General features: G+C 36.8%; 1 protein-coding gene across 4 annotated transcripts in view; it reads left to right on the forward strand.

Moving 5' to 3' along the window:
* Window positions 1-22,068, forward strand: part of LOC140741189 (SWI/SNF complex subunit SMARCC2-like) — a 112,403-nt gene that overhangs the window by 37,761 nt on the left and 52,574 nt on the right. For 3 of the 4 annotated variants that reach the window (XM_073071073.1, XM_073071074.1, XM_073071076.1), the window contains exons 9-11: window positions 3,429-3,560; window positions 4,335-4,450; window positions 16,846-16,976. In XM_073071073.1, the coding sequence (XP_072927174.1) occupies window positions 3,429-3,560; window positions 4,335-4,450; window positions 16,846-16,976 (379 nt within the window). The remainder of the gene's footprint in view (window positions 1-3,428; window positions 3,561-4,334; window positions 4,451-16,845; window positions 16,977-22,068) is intronic. The other variant, XM_073071075.1, reaches the window with a different exon arrangement.

Genomic DNA, 22,068 nt, shown 5'->3' on the forward strand with positions numbered 1-22,068 from the left:
TAGTGAGGATCACATGTAAGTTATCCTCACAGACTGGAATGAAAAAAAAACAAGGAATGGTGACTGATTATTTTTGATGTCTTTTGTGAAGTGGCTTGGGATGTTTCATTGAATTAAAGATGCTATTTAAATACATGTTGTTCTTGTTGATTACATTAATAGGAGCACACTACCTTTCACCCAACATTAGAAAGACATGGGGAAAGAAATGTTTGAACAAACATTTGAAGTAACTAAAAGGCTTTTCTGATGATGAAAGTGCAGGCAGAAAAAAATAAATTTGTCAGCAAAGAAACAGAAAAGCAGTGAGAAATGTTAAACACAGTGATTAATGGAATTAAAAAGGAATGTATCCCACTAAAAAACAAATGGAAATTGGCCAGTAATCTCAAACCATGAATGAATAAAGAAATAAAGGTAAAGCTGAAACTGAACAAAAGGACGTCGACTGCATGGACAATAGGGATAAGGACGACAAATGCAATCTAATAGAGTGCGGAAAGAGGCCACAAAAGCCATTAATGGGCAAAAGGAGCTGTAAGATAAAGGATCATAGAGAGAAATAGTAGTTTAAAGACATAAAAAGAAAAATAATAATAGCGCTATTAATGGATACAAATATCCTTGGTGCTGAAAAATAGTTTTAAATAACAATGGGGGAGGCAATTAATAAAGTAATAAAACTTGGGGAGGATAGTAGAGAAACTAATAATGGCACAAAAATTAATTGGCAGATATAATAGTTCCAAATAGCTATTGGAAAACTACTGAGATTCAGAAGAAAGAGCCAGCAAATTTTCTGATTGGGAAGATGTAATAAGTACAATCCAAGAGTCATACAGCACAGAAACAGGCCCTTCAACCTAACATGTCCATGCCAGTTATCAAGTATCTATCTATACTTATCCCATTTACCAGCACTTGGTCTTCAGCCTAGCAATGCCATAACATGCAGAAGCAGAATTAGGCCATTTGGCCCAATGAGTCAATTGCATCATTCAATCCTGGCTGATTTTATTCTCTTCCACCCCCCCCCCCCCCCCCGCCTTCTGCCTATATATAACCTTTAATCCCTTTATTATTCAAGAGCCTATCAATTTCTGTTTTAAATGCATCCAGTGACTTGGTCTACATGCCCCTTTATGGTCGTGAATTCTGCAGATTCACCACTTTCTGCCTGAAAAGATTAAATGACGTCCCTTTATTTTGAGCCTATACCCTCGGATTCCAGAAACTCCTACCAATGGAAACATCCTCTCTGCATTCACTCTATCCAGGCTTTTCAGTATTCAGTGGGGTTCATTGAGATCCTCCCCCCCCCCCCACCCCTTTCATCCTTTCAGCTCCATTGAGTACAGTCCCAGAGCTGTCAAATGCACCTCATACATTAAGCCTTTCATTCCTGGGATCTTGTAAACCTCATCTGGACCTTCCCCTTAGATACAGGGCCCAAAATTTCTCACAATGTTCCAAGTGCAGTCTGACTGACACCTTTATAAGGCCTCAGTAGCTTTTTAAATGTTTTCTACATCAGCTTCTCAGGTTATTTCTTCCAGATAACAACTACTCTCTGGATGGGGGAAAAAAATGTCCCTCAGATCCCCCCCACACCACCAATGACTTGCCTTAAATCTCTGCCCTCTAGTCTAATGCACCTTTGCCATATTTTTGAAGTCTTTTATTTTGAAAAGATTTATTGGAGTAGATGCAGAGCATGTTTTCACACATGGAAGACCAAAATGTTGAATGAACACTTATACGTTCAATAGGAATTCCGGCAAAAGATCTACATTCTGAAAATGGTTAAATTGTAGAATTTATTACCACAAAAAATGGTGGTTATGAATAGGATACTTATGTGAAAGGCAAATAAACATGAGGGAGAAAGGTAATAAAAGATGTGTTCAAGAAGAACAGAAGGAGCTTCTTTTGAAGTATTAAGATCATTGAAGACCTGTTACATCAGAAATTTATTGTCTTTGCCTCAGCACTACAATGCAATACGTAATAGGGAAAAAATGTGAATTACAGTATATAAATATGTATAAATAAAATAGTTAAATAAGTAGTGCAAAAATGGAAACAACACAGTAGTGTGGTACTGTTCAGGAGTTCGATATCTATTTAGAAATCAGATGGCCAAGGGAAAGAAGCTGTTCCTAAATCGTTGAGTGTGTGGCTTCAGGCTTCTTTACCTCCTTCCAGATGGTAGCAGTGAGAACAAAGCATGACCTGGGTGATAGGGATCTTTAATGACGGGTGCCACCTTTTTGAGTCATCGTTCCTTGAAAATGTCCTGGATACTGTGGATGCCAGTGTCCGTGATGGAGTTGACTAAATTTGCAATTCTGCAACTTATTTTGATCCTGTTCAGTAAATCCCCCATACCAGACAGTGATGCAGCCAGTTAGAATACTCTCCACAGGACATCTGTAGAAATTTGCAAGTGTCTTTGGTGACTGAAATATAGCTGCTGTTGTGCCTTATTTGTAGCTGCATCAGTGTGTTGGATCCAGGTTAGACCCTCAGAGGTGTTGACACCCAGGAACTTGAAATTGCTCACTCTTTCCACTTCTGATCTCTTTATGAGGATTGGTGTGTGTTCCCTCATCTTACCCTTCCTGAAGCCCCTAATCAATTCTTTGGTTTTACTGACGTTGAGGGCAAGATTGCTGCTGCAACACTACTCAACTAGCTGATATAGCTAACTCCTGTACATTCTGTCGTCACCCATCTGAAATTCTGCCAACAATAGTTGCATCATCAGCAAATTTATTGATGGAATTTGAGCTGTGCCTAGCCACACAGTCATGGATGTAGAGAGAGTAGAGCAATGGGCTAAGCACACACCCTTTAGGTGAGCTAGTGTTGATTGTCAACAAGGTGATGTTATTTCCAATCTGCGCAGATATTGTGGTCATCTGGTGAGGAAGTTGAAAATTCAGTTGCAGTGGGAGGTACAGGGGCCTAAGTTCTAGAGCTTTTCGATCAGAACTGTAGGAATAATTGTGTTAAACGCTGAGCTGTAGTCAATAAACTGCATCCTGTCTTAAGTATTTGTATTGTCCAGATGATCCAAGGCCACGAGAAGACCCTTTGAAATTGCATGTTCCGTCGATCTATTGTGGTGATAGACTAATTGCAGTGGGTCCAGGTCCTTGCTGAGACCTTTGCAAATCGTTCATCCTTTTTTGTGACTGCTTTGCATTTATATTGCAACACCCTCCCTTCATAGTGGTGAAAACCCTTCTTCCTCGACTGCTCTCTTTCTCCTGATGGGTGGAAGAAGTAAGGCAATGCAGTAATAGATTCCTCATATTTGTATCTGGAGTTTTCAGGAAAATATTCTTGTGTTCACTTGCTCTTGCTTTCTGTACAGTTTTATGAATTGATATTCAAAACTAATTGTACTTCCTATTTGTTGACAGGTCCATGCTAAGTGGATAATGGATACTGATACCTTTAATGAATGGATGAATGAGGAAGATTATGAGGTAAATGATGATCGAGCGCCTGTTGTTCGAAGGAAAAGAATTTCTGCCAAAACATTAACAGAAGAGGTAATTGCATGGTTTCCCATTTTAGTTTTTTCCTTGATTTGAGACAAGTTTCAGTCATTTGAGTGATTGGTTATATGTAAATATTTTTAAAAGTTTATTCCTTTTGGTTATGTTTAAATGTGAGCTTGTTGCAAAAGTATGCAGTATTCAGAACAGGTATTCGCTGTTTTAATTTGAAAATACTGAGGAAGTAAAATCATTTGAATTCAGATAAATATGTACTTATTTCAAAGTTTTAAGTTCAGGAAAAATACCCCGTTCTGCTTATTTTCCTAGTAGAATTCAGAAGCTTAGTTTCTCTTCATTGATTTCCTTTTTCCACACCCAGAGTTTAGCACCCCAAATAAGTTTAATTTAGTAACTGTTGTTGGATTTTGTTGCCCTTATTCCTTAGTTAATAGGACATGAAATGTTCTTCTCTTGGATGAGTCTTCGGAACCCTCTTCCACAAAAGGGCAATAGAAGCAAAGTCTTTGAATATTCTAAGGCAGAAATAGATAGTTTCTTGGTAAGCAAAGGGGTGAAAGTTACAGCAGGTTGGTGTGAGTGCAAAATTGAGGTTACAGTCGAATTAGCTATGGTAGTGCAGGCTTGAGGAGCTAAGTAGTCATTCCTCTACCAAACTTTTTTTCATATGTTCCCTGGCTGACAAAGCTTGGTCTGTTATTTAGAGACAATTCCTGTCTGAAAATATATAAAATTTGGTGCTTTTATGAAAATGAGGTTTCATGGGCTGTATAGAAAATGAATAATTCTTTAAATATTTATTCAAAGGTGCACAGCCCTGATTCAGATAGAAGAGATAAAAAGGGAAGCAGTCACAAAAAGAGGAAACGTTCTCCTTCTCCTTCTCCTACACCTGACTCCAAGAAAAAGAATACCAAGAAAGGGTGAGGCACTTCCCTTGTCTCTCAAAATTATTTCTTTAAAATTGGAAATGTTAAACTTTGTTTCCTTCCTGTATGAATTTAGTAGGCAAAATCCCTGTCAACATTCCTGTCTACCAAGCCCCTGGACCACACCTCATGTATTGGAAGAAAATAATGATTTTCCTTAAAAACAAATTAGGCACATTATAGTCCTCTACTACTCAAAAGCTTGTTAAAATATAAATTACTTGAATAATGCCATAATGGCAACTACACAAATCTAGAGGACAGTGGCCAAAAAAAGTGGTATTGTGCTGAAAAATTATAAGAAACATCAACAATTATTAAAGCCCATCTAGAGTGATCCTGGTCCAAGTATTATTTCTTCAAAGCAAAAACTGAAACAAGAAAAGGTCACATGCATCCTACACACTTCTAAGAACTCTTTATACAAGCTGTTCATCGGTTTCTCCTATCACAGATCCTCAATTAAACTATCTGTCCAAAGCAATGGATGATGAGAAATTGAATTATATTGGTTGTCTTAGATATTTAGGAGACAGTAAAAATATAATTTGAGCATTGTAAGTAGTTAGCCATAAGCATCCATCAAGAAGAAGGGGGATTAATTAAAATTCTCAAAATACTTCTGCAGGGAAAACATCCTTTTGGCCACCATTTTGTTTTGCCAGTAACTAGAGGTAATTTTTTTTTAAAAGGTTTCTTTTACAGCAAACACACCAAAACTTAAATTCCCAAGAAAAAACTAACCTTGCTCAATTCTCTTGGAAATTTGACCAATGGTTATTTTTGGAGGCATGCTACCTCTGAAGGGCCTGCGGCTTAGTTTTCCAGTTTGCTTGGTAGAAGATTGTTTCTATTTTTTGGGGAGTGGGGTGTCTTTGAATGTATACCCTCTGCCTAGTAATGAAGAGTGATGGTCTCAACCTTTTTTTAAATTGCAATTACTGGATCAGTACAAACTTCAAAATTGAACACTTGACATTTGTGATCTGTCTGTCAATAGATGCCCTTGCAGTGTTATGGTGCTTCAGTGGGTATCCTATTTGATAATAGGAATGGAATGCAGATTAAAATATCAGGCCAAATTATTTACTGCCACTAAGTCAGATTCTTTTCCTGTTTGTTGTTTTTATATTGGTTTTCTGTAGGGTTGAATTTTGCAATTCTGTAAATTTTTCCTTGAAAACTCAAACTTATTTGTCTTGATCTTTCTTTACTTCATTCACACTGTTAATGATAAAAGAGGGGCTCTTTCTCATTCTCCAACTTTTTCCTTTTTATATACCAGGCATATTCATGCCAGCTAATTCTATCTTTTACTGTATCTTATCTAGTGCTACTACATCTGTTTATCTCTTCCCCTTTTAGATTTACTATGCTTGAGTACTGCTTTCTGTTCTCTCGACACCTTTCTGTGCACTGCTGTCTCTCTTTCTTATTCTACCACTCTCTGGCTGTGTACCTCTTTCTGCCTCTTCCCTCTGCCTAACCCACCACGCCCCCCCCCCCTAGTTCGGTCTCATAGTACAAACTTTTGAAAGGGGCTATGGCCTTTTTATAAAGTACTCAAACAATGAAAACTGAAGCATACAATTTTTTCATATGAGTTTTGTTCAAGACTTTAAAAATTTCCATCTCTGTTCATAAAATGGCAATCAAAAGACCTTAGAATTTTTTATTACACATACAGTATATGGCCTTCCTTTTCAAGAGTTTAATCTGCTTGAATGCCTTTGAGAAAATATGAAAAGTCACAAACTTACCTGGCGAAAATTTTGTTGAGGTGGAACATTGTTACATGTGAACAATGAACTGAAAAAATGTGGTTTGGCAATTTTTTCATGAAAATATTGTATGACAGAATATTAATCAGAAGAGAGCTAGATGTAAACAACAAAGTCTGTTAGTTTTTTAAAAGTCAATATAGAATCCGTCCAATGTGAAGGATTTTTAAAATACGCAATCAATTCTTACTTCTGGGTGAATCGGAAATTGAGCAAGAATGTTACACCCTATTATTAGGATTATGATTTACCATGTTAGGTTAATCACTTAAAGGCTGACTCCATTCCAGCAATATTGAGATGAGGGTCCCAGAAGCAGACAATTATTTTTATATATTTTATTGGCAGTAGGGACTGAGGCAGACAAATGAAGTAGAGAGTAGTATGCCACACAAGAAAAGCTTGTAGGGACTGTGCTACTAGCCAGAGAAAGCAGAGTATGTGTAAAAAAAAAACAGGGCTGCTGGGGGTACATGCAGGCAGTTATATTTAAATAGCTGACAGAAAACTGGAGAGGGAAGAGGGAAAATTCTTCTCAAAGAGAAGAAAGTGACAAGAAATTAAATTTTGAAAGAGAACAATGTTGCCAGAAGCAATCAGGACTAGGAGCAGGGCAGACAGCATAGCAAGGAAACCTTTCTAGATTTACTAACTACATTAATGTCAGATTTTTTTTTTTAAAAATCAACAAAAGCAATTTGTTAAATTGTCTGTTAGTTATCTAATTGGACAAATCAAAGAAGTGTAATGAAAAGTCAACCTCCATTGGTAAAGCTAGTATCATGTTCTCATTTTTTTAAAACGTTATCATTTACTAATGGCAAAGTGGAGCTGGCCAAAGAAACTTGTTATAATTTGTCACATTTTTTTCAACTGTAGCATCCTGTGCTATATGATTCTATGTGACTTTAGTGTGGTTATTTAATATTAGGAATACTGCATAGCAGTTCCACAATTAGCTTTCCCTTCTGCCTGGAGATGAAGCTGAGCTGAAATTTTGGCTCAGTCTGGATATCTGGCATTTACAGTTGATGCTACATTATGGAAGTTGAAGTTTTTGCCATCTTTTATGGAGCACCTGCCCAGAAAAATGTGAACTAATAAATATAACTATGTTGCAGGGAACATATACAGGGGAATAGAAGTGAATTTGTGAAGGAAACAAAAGCTGATTCGTTTAGCAAAGTATTGTAAAAGTTAACAGTATTGTAGACACAGTTGGAAGTCTTAACTTTTAGGAGGATTAGAGTGTGTAATATTTTGACCTCAAGTTACAATAATGCAGTAAATTTGTTGTATTACAGAAATAGGTGACCTACTGTGTTGTTTAGGCAACAGCAGAGTTGGTTTGAAACAGTACTTCAGTTGGATTTTCAATCTTTTAGAAGAGCTGCCAGGGTATTCATTACATCTTTTGTATCTTTCTATGTTATAAAATGGAAGTGATGTCTTTTGGTAGATGGAGGCAGGTGGTAAAAGAACATTCTAATAATGGGTTAGTAGGGCCTTAGTCCAAAGAAAATGACATGCTGTCATCACCACCTGATAACTTCCAAATCCCAGGCTATTAAAACTGAGGGAAAAATGCATTAGGAAAAAGTTTAGTGTGCATTATAATACTTTATAATGCATCCTTCACATACCACAGGAGTAAAATGATTTGGTTGTTGCTTAGCACCTACATAAAATGGCTGAATTTGGAGACTGGTGATCACCTGGGTTCTGAGTGCCGCATTCATAAAGTCATTGGGCCTGTCCCATTGGAACAGCTGGCTTTTTCCCCAGCTTGTACAACTATTAAGCAGAACAAAATTTCAGTCAACTTGCAGAAGTAGGTGCAAGGCTGAGTAGCTGAGCTGTTAATCCTGCAACCTTGCATCACCGTACATTTGATTCTGATCTCCATTGCTACCCAGATATAACCATATAACCATATAACAATCACAGCACGGAAACAGGCCATTCCGGCCCTCCTAGTCCGTGCCGAACTCTTAATCTCACCTAGTCCCACCTACCCGCACTCAGCCCATAACCCTCCACTCCTTTCCTATCCATATACCTATCCAATTTTACCTTAAATGACACAACTGATCTGGCCTCTACTACTTCTACAGGAAGCTCATTCCACACAGCTATCACTCTCTGAGTAAAGAAATACCCCCTCGTGTTTCCCTTAAACTTTTGCCCCCTAACTCTCAAATCATGTCCTCTCGTTTGAATCTCCCCTACTCTCAATGGAAACAGCCTATTCACGTCAACTCTATCTATCCCTCTCAACATTTTAAATACCTCGATCAAATCCCCCCTCAACCTTCTACGCTCCAATGAATAGAGACCTAACTTGTTCAACCTTTCTCTGTAACTTAAGTGCTGAAACCCTGGTAACATCCTAGTAAATCGTCTCTGCACTCTCTCTAATTTATTGATATCTTTCCTATAATTCGGTGACCAGAACTGTACACAATATTCCAAATTTGGCCTTACCAATGCCTTGTACAATTTTAACATTACATCCCAACTTCTGTACTCAATGCTCTGATTTATAAAGGCCAGCGTTCCAAAAGCCTTCTTCACCACCCTATCTACATGAGACTCCACCTTCAGGGAACTATGCACTGTTATTCCTAGATCTCTCTGTTCCACTGCATTCCTCAATGCCCTACCATTTACCCTGTATGTTCTATTTGGATTATTCCTGCCAAAATGTAGAACCTCACACTTCTCAGCATTAAACTCCATCTGCCAACGTTCAGCCCATTCTTCTAACCGGCATAAATCTCCCTGCAAGCTTTGAAAACCCACCTCATTATCCACAACACCTCCTACCTTAGTATCATCAGCATACTTACTAATCCAATTTACCACCCCATCATCCAGATCATTTATGTATATTACAAACAACATTGGGCCCAAAACAGATCCCTGAGGCACCCCGCTAGTCACCGGCCTCCATCCCGATAAACAATTATCCACCACTACTCTCTGGCATCTCCCATCTAGCCACTGTTGAATCCATTTTATTACTCCAGCACTAATACCTAACGACTGAACCTTCTTAACTAACCTTCCATGTGGAACTTTGTCAAAGGCCTTGCTGAAGTCCATATAGACTACATCCACTGCCTTACCCTCGTCAACATTCCTCGTAACTACTTCAAAAAATTCAATAAGGTTTGTCAAACATGACCTTCCACGCACAAATCCATGCTGGCTACTCCTAATCAGATCCTGTCTATCCAGATAATTATAAATACTATCTCTAAGAATACTTTCCATTAATTTACCCACCACTGATGTCAAACTGATGGAGCTTGCTTGTCCTCCAGTTGCACTCCAGTTTCTTCCCGCATCCCAAAGACAAGCTAGTTGTAAGGTTAATTGGATAATGCGTTATCCCTAGTCTAGGCAGGTGACAAATTAATTGTCTACTGTACATTTCCTCTAATGTAAATGAGTGGTAAGAGAATTGGGTGGGGGGGGGGGGGTTCATTGATGCGTAGGTGAGAGAGAATAGGTTACAGGGAAATAACTAGAGGAATGTGACTGATGGGAATGCTCTGAAAGTTAGCATTGACCAGTGGAATGACTGATCCCACGTCATACGAAAATAAAATATTAGTTTCATTTTCTGAAATTACATGTTTCATTCTATTTCAAACGTGGCAGGTCCAAGTTTTTTTTTCTTTTTCAGGTTCAACCCAAGAATTAGATTATCAGCAATGGCCAGGGAGCCTTTATAGCAAGTATCATCTGCCCATATTGGGGCCTCTTTATTTATTAATTACATCAATGTTGCTCATCTGTTTGCAGGATGTGCTCTCTGGGGCACTGTTTCCAGGTAGTACGGCAGCAAGCATCAACCATTCACTTGCACTCCTAATGCTCATAGGATAATCATACAGAAAAAACCCAAAGTGGCTGAGGAATTCAATTAGAATTTTTAACGCCCATTGAAAATCACATTTCGCACTCCTGAGCTGTTGCTCAGTACAGCCAGTGGTGCAATATATTAGCTGCAAACCAATAAAATGCCTTCATAATTGGGATGGGAAATCAGCATCAATGTTTGCCAAAGGCTTGGAGTACCTTGAAAATTGCAGTCATTTATTTAATGTCTTGTGATCTAAACTGATGTGCGCAAAGTAGACTGATATGAGTGTACTTGTGGACCAATTACGGCCAGTCGCTAAAGTGTCAGTTTTAAAGCAGGCCGCCACGCTGCAGCAGCAAACAGCAGTTAAAGTCGGGCGCAATGATCTCTCAGTTTCTTGTTTTATGGAATGGGAGGTTTCATTTCAAGGGCATGTACATGAGATTGCACATATAATCCAACAAGAATATTTGCAGGGTTGTCTTCGTAGTGTTTCTTCCAAGTTAGAAAGGTTGCTTAGAAACTCTTCCACCCCAAGGGGGAAACAGAAGTTATCAACTCGAATACTATGCAGTTTCAAAAATGAACTCTGACATGTGCCCACAATATTGTTATTTTATTAACATTGAAAGCATTTCCATTCACACACTAAACCTGAGCAATTTAGCAGAATGTTTCCTTCCTCTCGTGTGTGCACTCCCTCTCTCAAACTGTTCCCAGGTGCATAGTATCCTCCTTTGGTCTTTTTTTTCTCTCTCATCTCTTTGTTTTGCTTTCTCCCTCCCATCCAACTTTTCTTCTGCTCTGATTTTTTCTCTCTTTAAAACAATCATTCATCCATATAGAAAATTTCTTGATGGTGACATCAGACCAATGAAGATTATCAGAATATCAGATAAACAGTCAATAATCAGAAAATAGATCTTCATGAATTCCAAAGTCACAAATAATATATAATCTAAAAAAAGCTCTCCATACATATAATATCAAGTGGACATGTTCTTTTATGTAGGTCATCATAATGAAGATAAAGGAATATAATTGAAGTGATTTAGATTTTCTTTTCTGTCTATTATTCATAGTTGAAACAGAATGTTGTCAATGAGAACATTTTGATATATGGTTTTACCCTTGCTGCAAGCCCAAATAAGAACGCAGGTCTTGGTACATTCATGTTAATGCTATTCAATTATTTATTTTAGGTGCGCATAAATAGAAAGAATTACTCTTGTATCTGCTTTTACCTTTTCTGATGCATTGCAAAATATCTACATAGTAAGCAATGGGAGTGTACCTTGCTGTAAAATTTAAATATCATTTGGAAGGGATAGCAAGCTGAGCAAAACAAGGCAAATGGCAGTAAAGGTCCAAAACTTAAGCCTCAGGCTCTTGAAAGGGAGTAGGTCTGTAAATGCAAGACTTAATTGAACATATTTCCAGGAGGACAGGGGCAACTTTTTGGGTAAGTTTAAAGATTTTTAAAAATTATATTTTTATACGTTTGTAATACTTCAGATCTTTGGGTTACCAGAAAACAAGATGGTGACCAAATATAATTTTAAATATGCCAAGTCTGCTTGAACTGGTGTTGCTAGTTACGTTTTTGGGAGTAGATTCTCATGCATTGTTTGTATATCTGCTTACTATTTTCTCTTCATTTGGTTTTTTGTGCAAATGTATTGCTATTTACTCTTTTTTTACGCATGAATAATATTAAAATTAGTTAGGTGCCCATTTGACATGTATGTGTGCATGGTGCTTTCAATTTATACAGATGCACTCCAGAGGCAACATCCTGAATTATGCAGCTAGGTTCTTAGGGCTATATGAGAATGAATATCCAGGGGATGACTAATACTCCTACTGACTTGTTTTTAATTGAAGATTATTTCACCATGGAAGAATGAGGATATATTAGAAATGGATAGGGTGGTAATAAAAGAAGGCAAAGCATCTGCCAAAGTGGACTATGTGCAAGGGAATCCATAGAAATGATTGCGTATTCATCGGCATCAACATTAGTATCCAAGCATTGTAGAAGGTACTTGTAACAGTAACCAGGAAACCACACGACCATACACTTGATATCTAGTATTTTAAAAAATGCAGAACATCCTGAAGGATGAACCAGTGAAATAGGAAGTCTGCAAGACTTAATAACAATAAATCCTAATATTATGAAATCTAATTAATTAAAGATGTAATAACATGAAATCTAATGAATTTAATCACAATAGATCGATTATTACCAACAAGTGAAATCTGTTATATTACAGGAGCAGTACAGTGCAAAGACGTAAAAATCTGTAAATTACAAAAATAAATAGTTCAAAAAAAAGGAATTACAAAGAAATGTTCATGGACCATTCATAAATCTGATAGGAAGGGGAAGATACTGTTCCTGAATTGGGTCTTCAAGCTCCTGTATCACCACCTTGATGGTGGTAAAAATAATAGGGCATGTCACAGATGGTGAGGGTCCTCAATGATGGATGCCACCTTGAGTCATATGAACATGCAATGAATGGAGGGATATGGTCATGTGTAGACAGATAAGTTTAGTTTTGTTTGGCAGAAGCATCGTGGACCAAAGGGCCTGTTCTTATGCTGTACTATTCTGTTCTATGTTCTAAAGCACCTCTTCTGCATTATTACTTCAGTACTCCAAATAGCTGCTCCTTTAATGTCACTTAAATTCAATCCTCTAATATTAATGCATTCTAAAAGAGAAGTTCTTACTTTTTTTCTGGCTAGATTATGCTTCATTTATCTTCTAATTGAGAAAATTCCATTTCATTATTTATCATTCCCCTCCCCCAGTAAATTTTAAACAATCCTACTGCTGTACAGGAGGTGCTATGCCAATTGAAACTTCAAATTAATTGCAATGAGTATACTACCCAATGAGTATATTTACTGTGCTAGTTAACCATTTGGGGTACTGCATTAGCTTTTTGTTAAGCACTGCACACCTATATTTTCCCACTGTCCAAACAACATTCAAGTTGTTTTTGCTGGAACTAATGTCAAACTTATTTTACGAGTACTATAATTACAAGGAGAAACTGGCATAAGCACCGGCCTGATGAGCCACAAAGACTCGGGACAGGACTTTGATAATTACAAGAGCAGAATGATGCAGCATAGTTTATTTTGTTTACCTCATCCGGTTCTAAGCAAAACAATAGAATCTTTTATTTTCAGTTTGCTTCAGATTATTTGAGCTGCCTAATAAACAAAAGGATGTTTTACGTGGAAATAAATTGCAATTTTAAATACAAGAAATAACTATTCTCATTTTAAAAATCTTTTTATTGGTACATAATCTTCTACAGCTATAGAATGATACAAAACTTCAACAAATTAATATGTATACAATTAATAGAGCTGAAGAAAAAAAAAGCTGATCGTAATATATAAAAATGGAAAAAAAAATTCCCCCAAAAAAAGAAATAACTATTCTGCTGTGAAACAGGATCTTTGAAAGATAGTATTTTCTAACATGTTGGAACTCATTTTGATTGTGTGAGAACCTTTGTTATTGATTCACTATTTAAGAAGATATAATTGTGAACTGTCATTTGGCAGATTTAGTTTGCCTTTGACATCGTACTTGCTAGTCTTCCCATTCTCAAGTGAGTAGTCTGAGACCGAGAACAACTTAGCTGTCCAGTAGCTTTTAATATGGAAAACATTTCAAGTAAATAAGTTTCTGATGGAATTAGAAATTAGTATATAATTTTTAAAGATTAATATACCATTTTGCCCCTTACTCTTAATTCTTAAACTCCACCACCAGCATGTTGTTAATTTTAAAAACACAAGCTGAAAAGGCTGGACTTAGCCAGCCAGGACATCGGAACAGTTGTGATGAAAGGTCATTGACCTGAAATGTTGATCTTTCTCACTCCATAGGTGCTGCTTGGCCTGCTAAGTATTTTCAGTTTTTATTTTAGCTTTTCTGCATCTGCAATTTTGTATTTTATGCTTGTTGCTATTGTACTTAACTTTGACAGTAATAAATTTACCAAAATACTGTTACAGATTCCCTGATGCTTATCAACATCAGGTTACTAACCAGCTTAGGAAGGTTACAGAATATCAAACATAACACTCAATTTTTGGTTCAGTCATTAGCCTCATTAGTGGTCCATTTTGATTGACTCAGTGAATTTGTCTGTAACCTCAGCCCTTCCTGAAGAGTTTCCCTGATTTATCCATTCAACTGATGGATATTGGAATGACCTTTAAATGGCATGTTACATTGTTCTACTATTCACTTCAAGCTGCTCTTTATGAATAATCTTTTTTTCACATTCTGTAGCATGTACTAATAATAATCTACCATATCTATTTTTAATTTTGTCCATATTTCCAAAGTAATTCTCATCTGTATTCTGTAATTGCAATATCATTCCTTAATCCTTCTAATCTTTGTGATTACAGTATAATCTCTTCCATTGATTTCCCTCTCCTTTGTACTTATTAATCAGAAACTCCCCAAACCTCATATGTAGAAGTAGCCTTATGGATGCATTTTATACCCCTTCAGTTCCAACTCTTGAGCCTATTTATAGCCATGTTTCTTAGTTATCTGTAATATCAGTAGGACTGAAATGTAGGAAACCTCTGACTGTACAGCTTTACTTCTTTAAACCTGACATTCAGAGGTATTATGGAGACAGATGCTGTAATTAGGAACAAAAAGCATACTGCTAGAGGAACTAAGCAGTCTGTGGAAGCAGAGCGATGGTTAATGTTTTAGGTTGAGACCCTGCTTCAGGACTTGAATGTATTTATGATTTTCCAAATACATTATGCTTTTCTTGCTTTATCTGCTGTTTCCCTCTAATTTTACATTCCATTCAGTCTCTTTATTGCTGCCCCTTGTTATTTGATCCAATTTTCCTACATTAACCTATTTACTCTCTCTGCCGATACATGGGTACCTAGCCAAATTAATGAGTTACATTTCGCTTGTCCAAAAATCATCCAATTGACCAGAATATCAAACCCTTCCTTCTACAGAATGCATTCAAGAGCAGGAAATATGAGGTTACTACACTTGTGAATGTGGCCCATTAACTCAACTCCTCAAAGCTGACTGCAAAATTGTCAGTTTGTTGACTGTTCTCAAGATGTTTTTCCACCTATACCTTTTTATATCTTTACTGTAGTACTTTGGAGGTAGTACATTCTGCAGACAACTTTGTTACAGTTGTCTTACAGTTGTGGTTGGCTGAACTTTAATTATGGAATGCCTCACCACATAACTAAAAGATGTCCCCTTTTCTCTAGGTAACTTCTTGCTTCATAGCACTACAGAGTTGATGTAGGTTTCCCACTATTTCCTTGCCTTTATCATAGGTTTCAAATTAAGGTCCAGATCCACAATGCTTTCTTGTACCTCTTTCTGGTCTCTCTGCAGATGATCACACTCAAGGTCTAACTCTGTCAGTTTTATTTTGTCCAAGACTAGAACTTGAGCTCATATATACTCATAGAGTTTTTGCAGATGTGTTTACTCAGTGGTTCCCACATCACTAAACTTTAACCCCTATCTCCTTCTCAATGAACTCTCAGACTCTATTATAGTCATACAGTCTGTAAAGGGCAGTGAATGGAGGGAAATGTCTTTTTATAGGTGCTCCCTTATTCTTTGATCAATCTGTGCCTTCCATATACCACACAACAGTCATTCAGGGATATAATTTTTTAGGTTGAAACATAAAAGATAGAAAACCTACAGCACAATACAGGCCCTTCGGCCCACAAAGTTATGCCGAACGTGTCCCTACCTTAGAAATTACTACGGTTACCCATAGCTCTCTATTTTTCTAAGCTCCATGTACCTTGAGTTTTAACTGTTCCTGTTTAGTTTGGATTAAAAAAAGACACAATGGAACAAGACCCTGGAGCTTTATACCAAGTTATTGCAGTAAACCAAATGAAATATACCCCATATGTAATACCATCCCAACATTTGATCTACACACGTAGCACAACTTCTATAGTTCCAACTAAGTTAACTTTAAAGGTGATCTACAAAATATATCATTTGAATTTTGTGTGTGAGATGCTGGTTGCTTCAACATACTGAAAAATTGAATATATGGCACACTTGTGGTCTCTGAACTTCAAGTCTTTACAATTACAATATCTCTGTCCATGACAAAACTAGAGTTCTAAATTGGTCACCTTTTTAGTCACCTTTTTAAATTAGCCAAGATTCTGTGGCACTGAGAGGTATGCATGATCCATTGGTGGGATTGGTCATTGAACTGCTTTTGTTCCATCTGATCTTTTTTGTTCCTGCAGCCTATATTAAACCAAGATGGTGTAGCTTTGCACTGCACACCTATATCCAAATGACCTCTCAACAAAGTGATAGAAATTTTTAAAGTTTGCAGATCTGTAGTTAGATTTGTTTAAGTTGATATTGGACGATGGTAAAAATTGAAAAGCTAGCTTGCTTGTTTCCAGCATTTCCTGTTTTAACTGGGGCCTTCTGGTAGCAGCCATCCTCACCTGCATCATTATTGCATATAAATTGACTGAATATAAAATGCACTCAAACTTTGACAAAGAGACAGTATTGGTATCTGGAGCATTTTCCATATGATTTTCCACATTGGATAAATGTAGCTGTCAGTGATAGTGATAGAATGTGACTACATAAAGAAAGAGTTAGAATGTTGTACTCTTGAGCGGATGACCGCATTGCACCTTGTTTTAAGACGCAGTCCTGCCACACCATATGCCAAGTCAAAGCGTGGACATCGAGAGGAGGACCAAGAGGATCTGACCAAGGACATGGATGAACCTTCTCCTGTCCCCAACGTAGAAGAGGTCACACTACCGAAAAGTGGTAATAAGTTTTTCTCGTTTAATGTTTTTAATCACTGAATTTGTATTGATCGCTTGATTTTAAATGGATATGTATTCAGTTGGTAGTAAATTAGGACTGCGCAATGTTTATTTTAGTTGCATTGTCTTAAAGGTGAGCTACTTCCTCTGAAATCCAAGTTGGATTTAGTTCCAGATACCAAAGCTGAAAACTAACATTCAAATTGAAGGTACTGCCCAAGAACCACTCAAAATTACTTCAAGTTGTATTTCTGCTCCACTACACTACAGATACAGAGTGAAGGATCAGAATTACTTATTTTCAAATGTGCTTTGTAAATATAAACAACCCAACACTGTTTTCTCTCTTGTTACTGTTGATTATGCAGTGTGTTTTGGCGTAGCTTTCAGATTCTTCATAGATATATCACATGAAGCCTCAAACTGTGCTGAGTTTGGTAAATATTTCTGATTTTCTAAGCTGCAATACCTTGGAAATTGATTTTGCCATTTTCAAAACCTTGTAACCAGCAGCTATGTTTTATTGATATTTGGCAGAAATATATGCATGGAGAAGTAAATTGGGTTAGGATCAAAAAATTTTTTAAAATCCAGTGACATCTTATTTCGTGCAGTAGTTAGGACAGTCGGAAACTGTGCAAAACTGATGGCGCACAAGACAATCCCAATATGACTGAGTGGAACAGCTAAAACATCAGGCTAAGCAATTAATATCACCAATTTTCTGTTGTCCCAAACTCCTTTCTTCAGTTTTATTAAAATATAAACATTCATCCAAACCATAACCTTGTAAGTTATAATTGAAACTGCTACATGGCAACTGAAATTTCTGCTTTTAGTAAATCATAACCGGCAGCTTTCTTGTAATAATGAATTCGCCCTCAAAGCTATTATTGCAGTTTAGGCTTTTCCTTCACAGTATCTCAGCTGCAGGTTTAGTACAACCATGTACAAAGAACAGTTATTACCCTTCAACCATCAAGCTCCTCAACGTCCATGGATAACTTCATTCATTACTACTCTGATTCTACAACCTACAGACTCACTATCAAGGACTCTTTACATCTCATGTTCTCAGTATTATTTATATTTGCACAGTTTGTCTTGGTTGCACATTCGTTGTTTATCAGTCTTTGCTTAAGTATAGTTTATTGTAATTTTTCCCTATAAATGTCTGCAAAAAATTAATCTCAAAGTAGTATATGGTAATATATGTGTCCTTTGATAATAAATGTACTCTGAACTTTGAATTTCATTTACAAAATTCCCTGTGGAGCTTCAGTTCACTTCAAGATTTTGCATCTTTATGTCTGATTAGATTATGATAGTTTCAGAACACCTTTGCATAGCTTATATCTGTCCAGTATTGAGAGCTAAGAAACATGGTTTGCAGTTGCCAAGGGTGTATGGGATAGAGCACAAATCCATAATCTTATATGTATATGATGCCTTTAACTTGGCAAAACATCCAACCTGACCTTCAGCAACATAGCTGCATCTGAGCCATGATTCACTCCAATGATCTTCTTAAATAAGTTTACCCACTTTGAATCTTATTTCAATATCAAAATAGGGTAAGACACAGGGTAGGAGGCACCATAGTGTAATGGTTAGCACAACACTTTACAGTATGGGTGACCCAGGTTCAATTCCCACCGTTGCCTGTGAGGAGTTTGTGTGTTCTCCTAATGACTGTGTGGGTTTCCTCCAGGTGGTCTGGTTTCCTCCCACAGTCAAAAGATGTGCCAGTTGGTAGTTTAATTGGTCATGGTAAAATGTCCTATGATTAGATTAGGGTTAACTCGTTTGGTCTGCTGGATGTTGTAGCTCAAAGGGCCAGAAGGGATGAATGAATGAATAAATAAATAAATAAATAAATAACCATGTGTATGCTGGAAATCTGAAATAAAAACAGAAATACTAGAAGAAAGTTGCACTCCAGATTTATTAGAGCTAAACTAATTGGTTTATAGTGCATATACATATTGTTGAGTGTGTTGTGCTTTGCAATATAGTGTTAAGTTGCTATTGGAATGAAATTACTTTTAATATACAGAATTAATTAAATATGAATTCAACTTTCTCCTGCTATTTTTAGAGAACAGTTCCCAACACTCCAAAATAAGTAAGATTAATTTGTGCTTTCAATTAAATTAGGACTAATGTTCAGCTGCAATGATAAGTTGACCAGCTACTTACAAATGGGGCAGGGTGTCTAATTTAGTGGCAAGCCTGTATTTGAATATTCAGAGAATGTCAAAATAAATATAAATATTTTATGAGTGAAACCTCACACACTATATGATTATCAGTGATTAATCTGTAGTAAAGGGAACAAGTGAAGATTGATAAGATGTATTCATACAGGTGTATAAAAGAAAGTAGCAAACTGAAGCAGATAAAGTGAGATTATGCATACTATTAAACAGACACAAGATGCTTAGCAATTAATTTGCTGGTACTGAGCATGCTGTGCAGTAACTGCCGTCAAAATATTCTGCATTCTATTGAAATCCCTGAACCGTGTAAGCGTTAGGTGATGATTCTGGATAAGCAACTCAGCATTGCATTCTATATTACTGATGCAGCAATATGCTTGTCCCAATTTAGTAACTTCTATAAGTCCTTGTAAGAAGATTAGCTTCTGGTGAACAGAGACCTTACCTGGCCACAGTTGATACAGGTAATGATTGTCAGCTAACAGATGCACCAGGGACTGTCTTCCAGAGTTTGGACAGTATTTGTACAGTGTCTTGAATTTTATTGTCCAATTTTGTGTTTATGGTAACTGTAAGAGAGACCTTGAATATGCAGAAAGCAAGCATGGTTGAAGCACCTCTCAAAATGATGTAAGACCACTGTTCATGTTGCAGTAAAATGCTTGGGGGGCACTTGAGGGTGAGAGATTCTGAAACCTTGCTGTAGCAGTGTGCTTTGTATTCGTGCAGAGCCAATATTAAGATTTGGTCTCTGATCTGAGCAGAAGTTCGGCTGGGTGGCTGGAGAGTTGCCTCTGTCCATTTCTAGAGGGTGACAAGAGAAACTAATCAATACATATAAATGTCCTACTCCTGAAAATAAATGTATTGTTCCTTGCACATTAACAAGACCATCTGACTCTGCAGTACATAGGGATAGTAATAATATACCCCTTCCAATAAAGTATAATTTTTTCAGGTAGTGTAGAAAAAATAATCAGGGACTTCTGTCAAATAATATAGAGAATAGTACGGATTATCTCACTTTAAGCACACAGTATATTATAGAAATATCCACCACATGAATAGTTTCACCATTGCACTGTTTACCTATTGGACTTTAAAGATCCTGCGAAATGATTGGAAGAGCAAGCTTCTGGTATGTTATACAGTATTTACCCTAAAATCATAGCAAAAAAGAAACACATTGTCTCATATTTATCTCACTGCTGTTTATTGGATCATGCTATGCGCAAAATGACTGCTGCTTATTGCCTAAAAAGTAGTAGCGACTGCACTCAGTTGTCTGTGATGTATTTTAAAAAATCATGAAAGGTGCTATATAAATGGAAGTAATTTTTATGAAATAGAAATGCATGCCATTCACTGAAATTTTGCATTCGGTCTGCACTTTCATTCATAACATAAAGGAAAACAATAAAGGTAACTGAAAGAATAAGAAATGCAGTGAGAGCTTAGTTACAAGTTTTAGTATAATTGCTTTATTGGTAGCAAAATGAGTTCATTCTGGGGAAGCTGTAATCTATCAACTTCTAATAACATTCCATCCTCTTGCTGCTGATAATCTTCATCCAAAATTGATTAATGACTTTTTTGACATCAATATCAGGCATGCAAACATCACTACCATTGCTACAACTCCATCTCAGACATATTGTAAAATATCCCTTTACAATCCAAACCTAGAACTCTTTGGCGCAAAATGACTAATCAGCAAAGTTTTAATTGTTAACCTACGTCTACTTTTAAGAGTCATGGCGGTGTTCAGCAGGACTTGTAGAGCAGTGCCAGCAGATGGATTTTGAATGGATCATTTTGGGTAAAATTTTCAACTTCACCACTTGGTCACTAAGTTTTGTTTTCATTTAAATCAATAGAATGAAAATCAAGTTGAGTGCCAGTCTTGATGCTACAGTATACTGCTCAAACATGATTTGTGTTATTTGGGTCTCTGAAAAGTCAGCTCTCATGCCAGAGTAATTGAGAAATGCACAGATTCTTTAAGATTTAAACCTTTTAATGAACCCTGGAAGCTGGGCAGAGACCTGAAGAATTCTATGACAGCAGTCACAGTTCATTTTCACATCAATAATTGCGCAATAATTGGCTGGCATGTTTACATACTTTAGTTGTGACAGCATTTCAAAAGTATTTCATGGTATGTTGATCACAATTGGCATGCCTTTATGGTGAGATAATGTATTGATTCAGCTGGTATTTCACTTAAGGATGCTCTCTCTGTTGTGTTTCTTCTAGTATTGAATGTAATGCAGCAGTCAGCCTGTCAAAATAAGTATTGTTCCTGGTGTGTGGAAAGTTAATGTGGCATAAATAATTGGGGCAGTCTTCATTTTTAATATTTCAGTGCAGTTTTGGATGAATGTATTAAAAATTTTTCGCACCCCTTGTAAAGCATTGCCTTCTCAAAAACTGACGCTCTGCCCCCTGTAATCAATGCAATGTTTGCAGTTTTGATAGTTCTACGATTTTCTGGATCATTATTACTTTTTTGCCTGTCCTGTTTCAGCAGAAGAATACACAAATGAGACCTTCAGTGATGGTTCCGTAACTCAGTTTAGTTTTTGCTACTGTTCTATATTGGAAGTCCATCTACAATTTGAGTATCTGGAGGGCTATAAGCAATTAAAGTCTAGATTGCATTCAGTTTTGAATAATTTTACCACCCCGAGATACAGTATGTTAAGACCCTTCTTTGACCATTAGCAGATGATGTTATTCCATATCTGGTGCATGTATTGAATGCAAAACAGTTCTTGAAGTCTTGATACTGAAGAAAAACCACTGTGCTGATGGATCACTGGCTCTGCATTCAACGGAGTCATCTTGCTGGAATGAAGCCTTAGGAAGAGTTAA

Source organism: Hemitrygon akajei, chromosome 18 (assembly GCF_048418815.1).
Source record: "Hemitrygon akajei chromosome 18, sHemAka1.3, whole genome shotgun sequence".
Lineage (NCBI taxonomy): Eukaryota > Metazoa > Chordata > Chondrichthyes > Myliobatiformes > Dasyatidae > Hemitrygon > Hemitrygon akajei.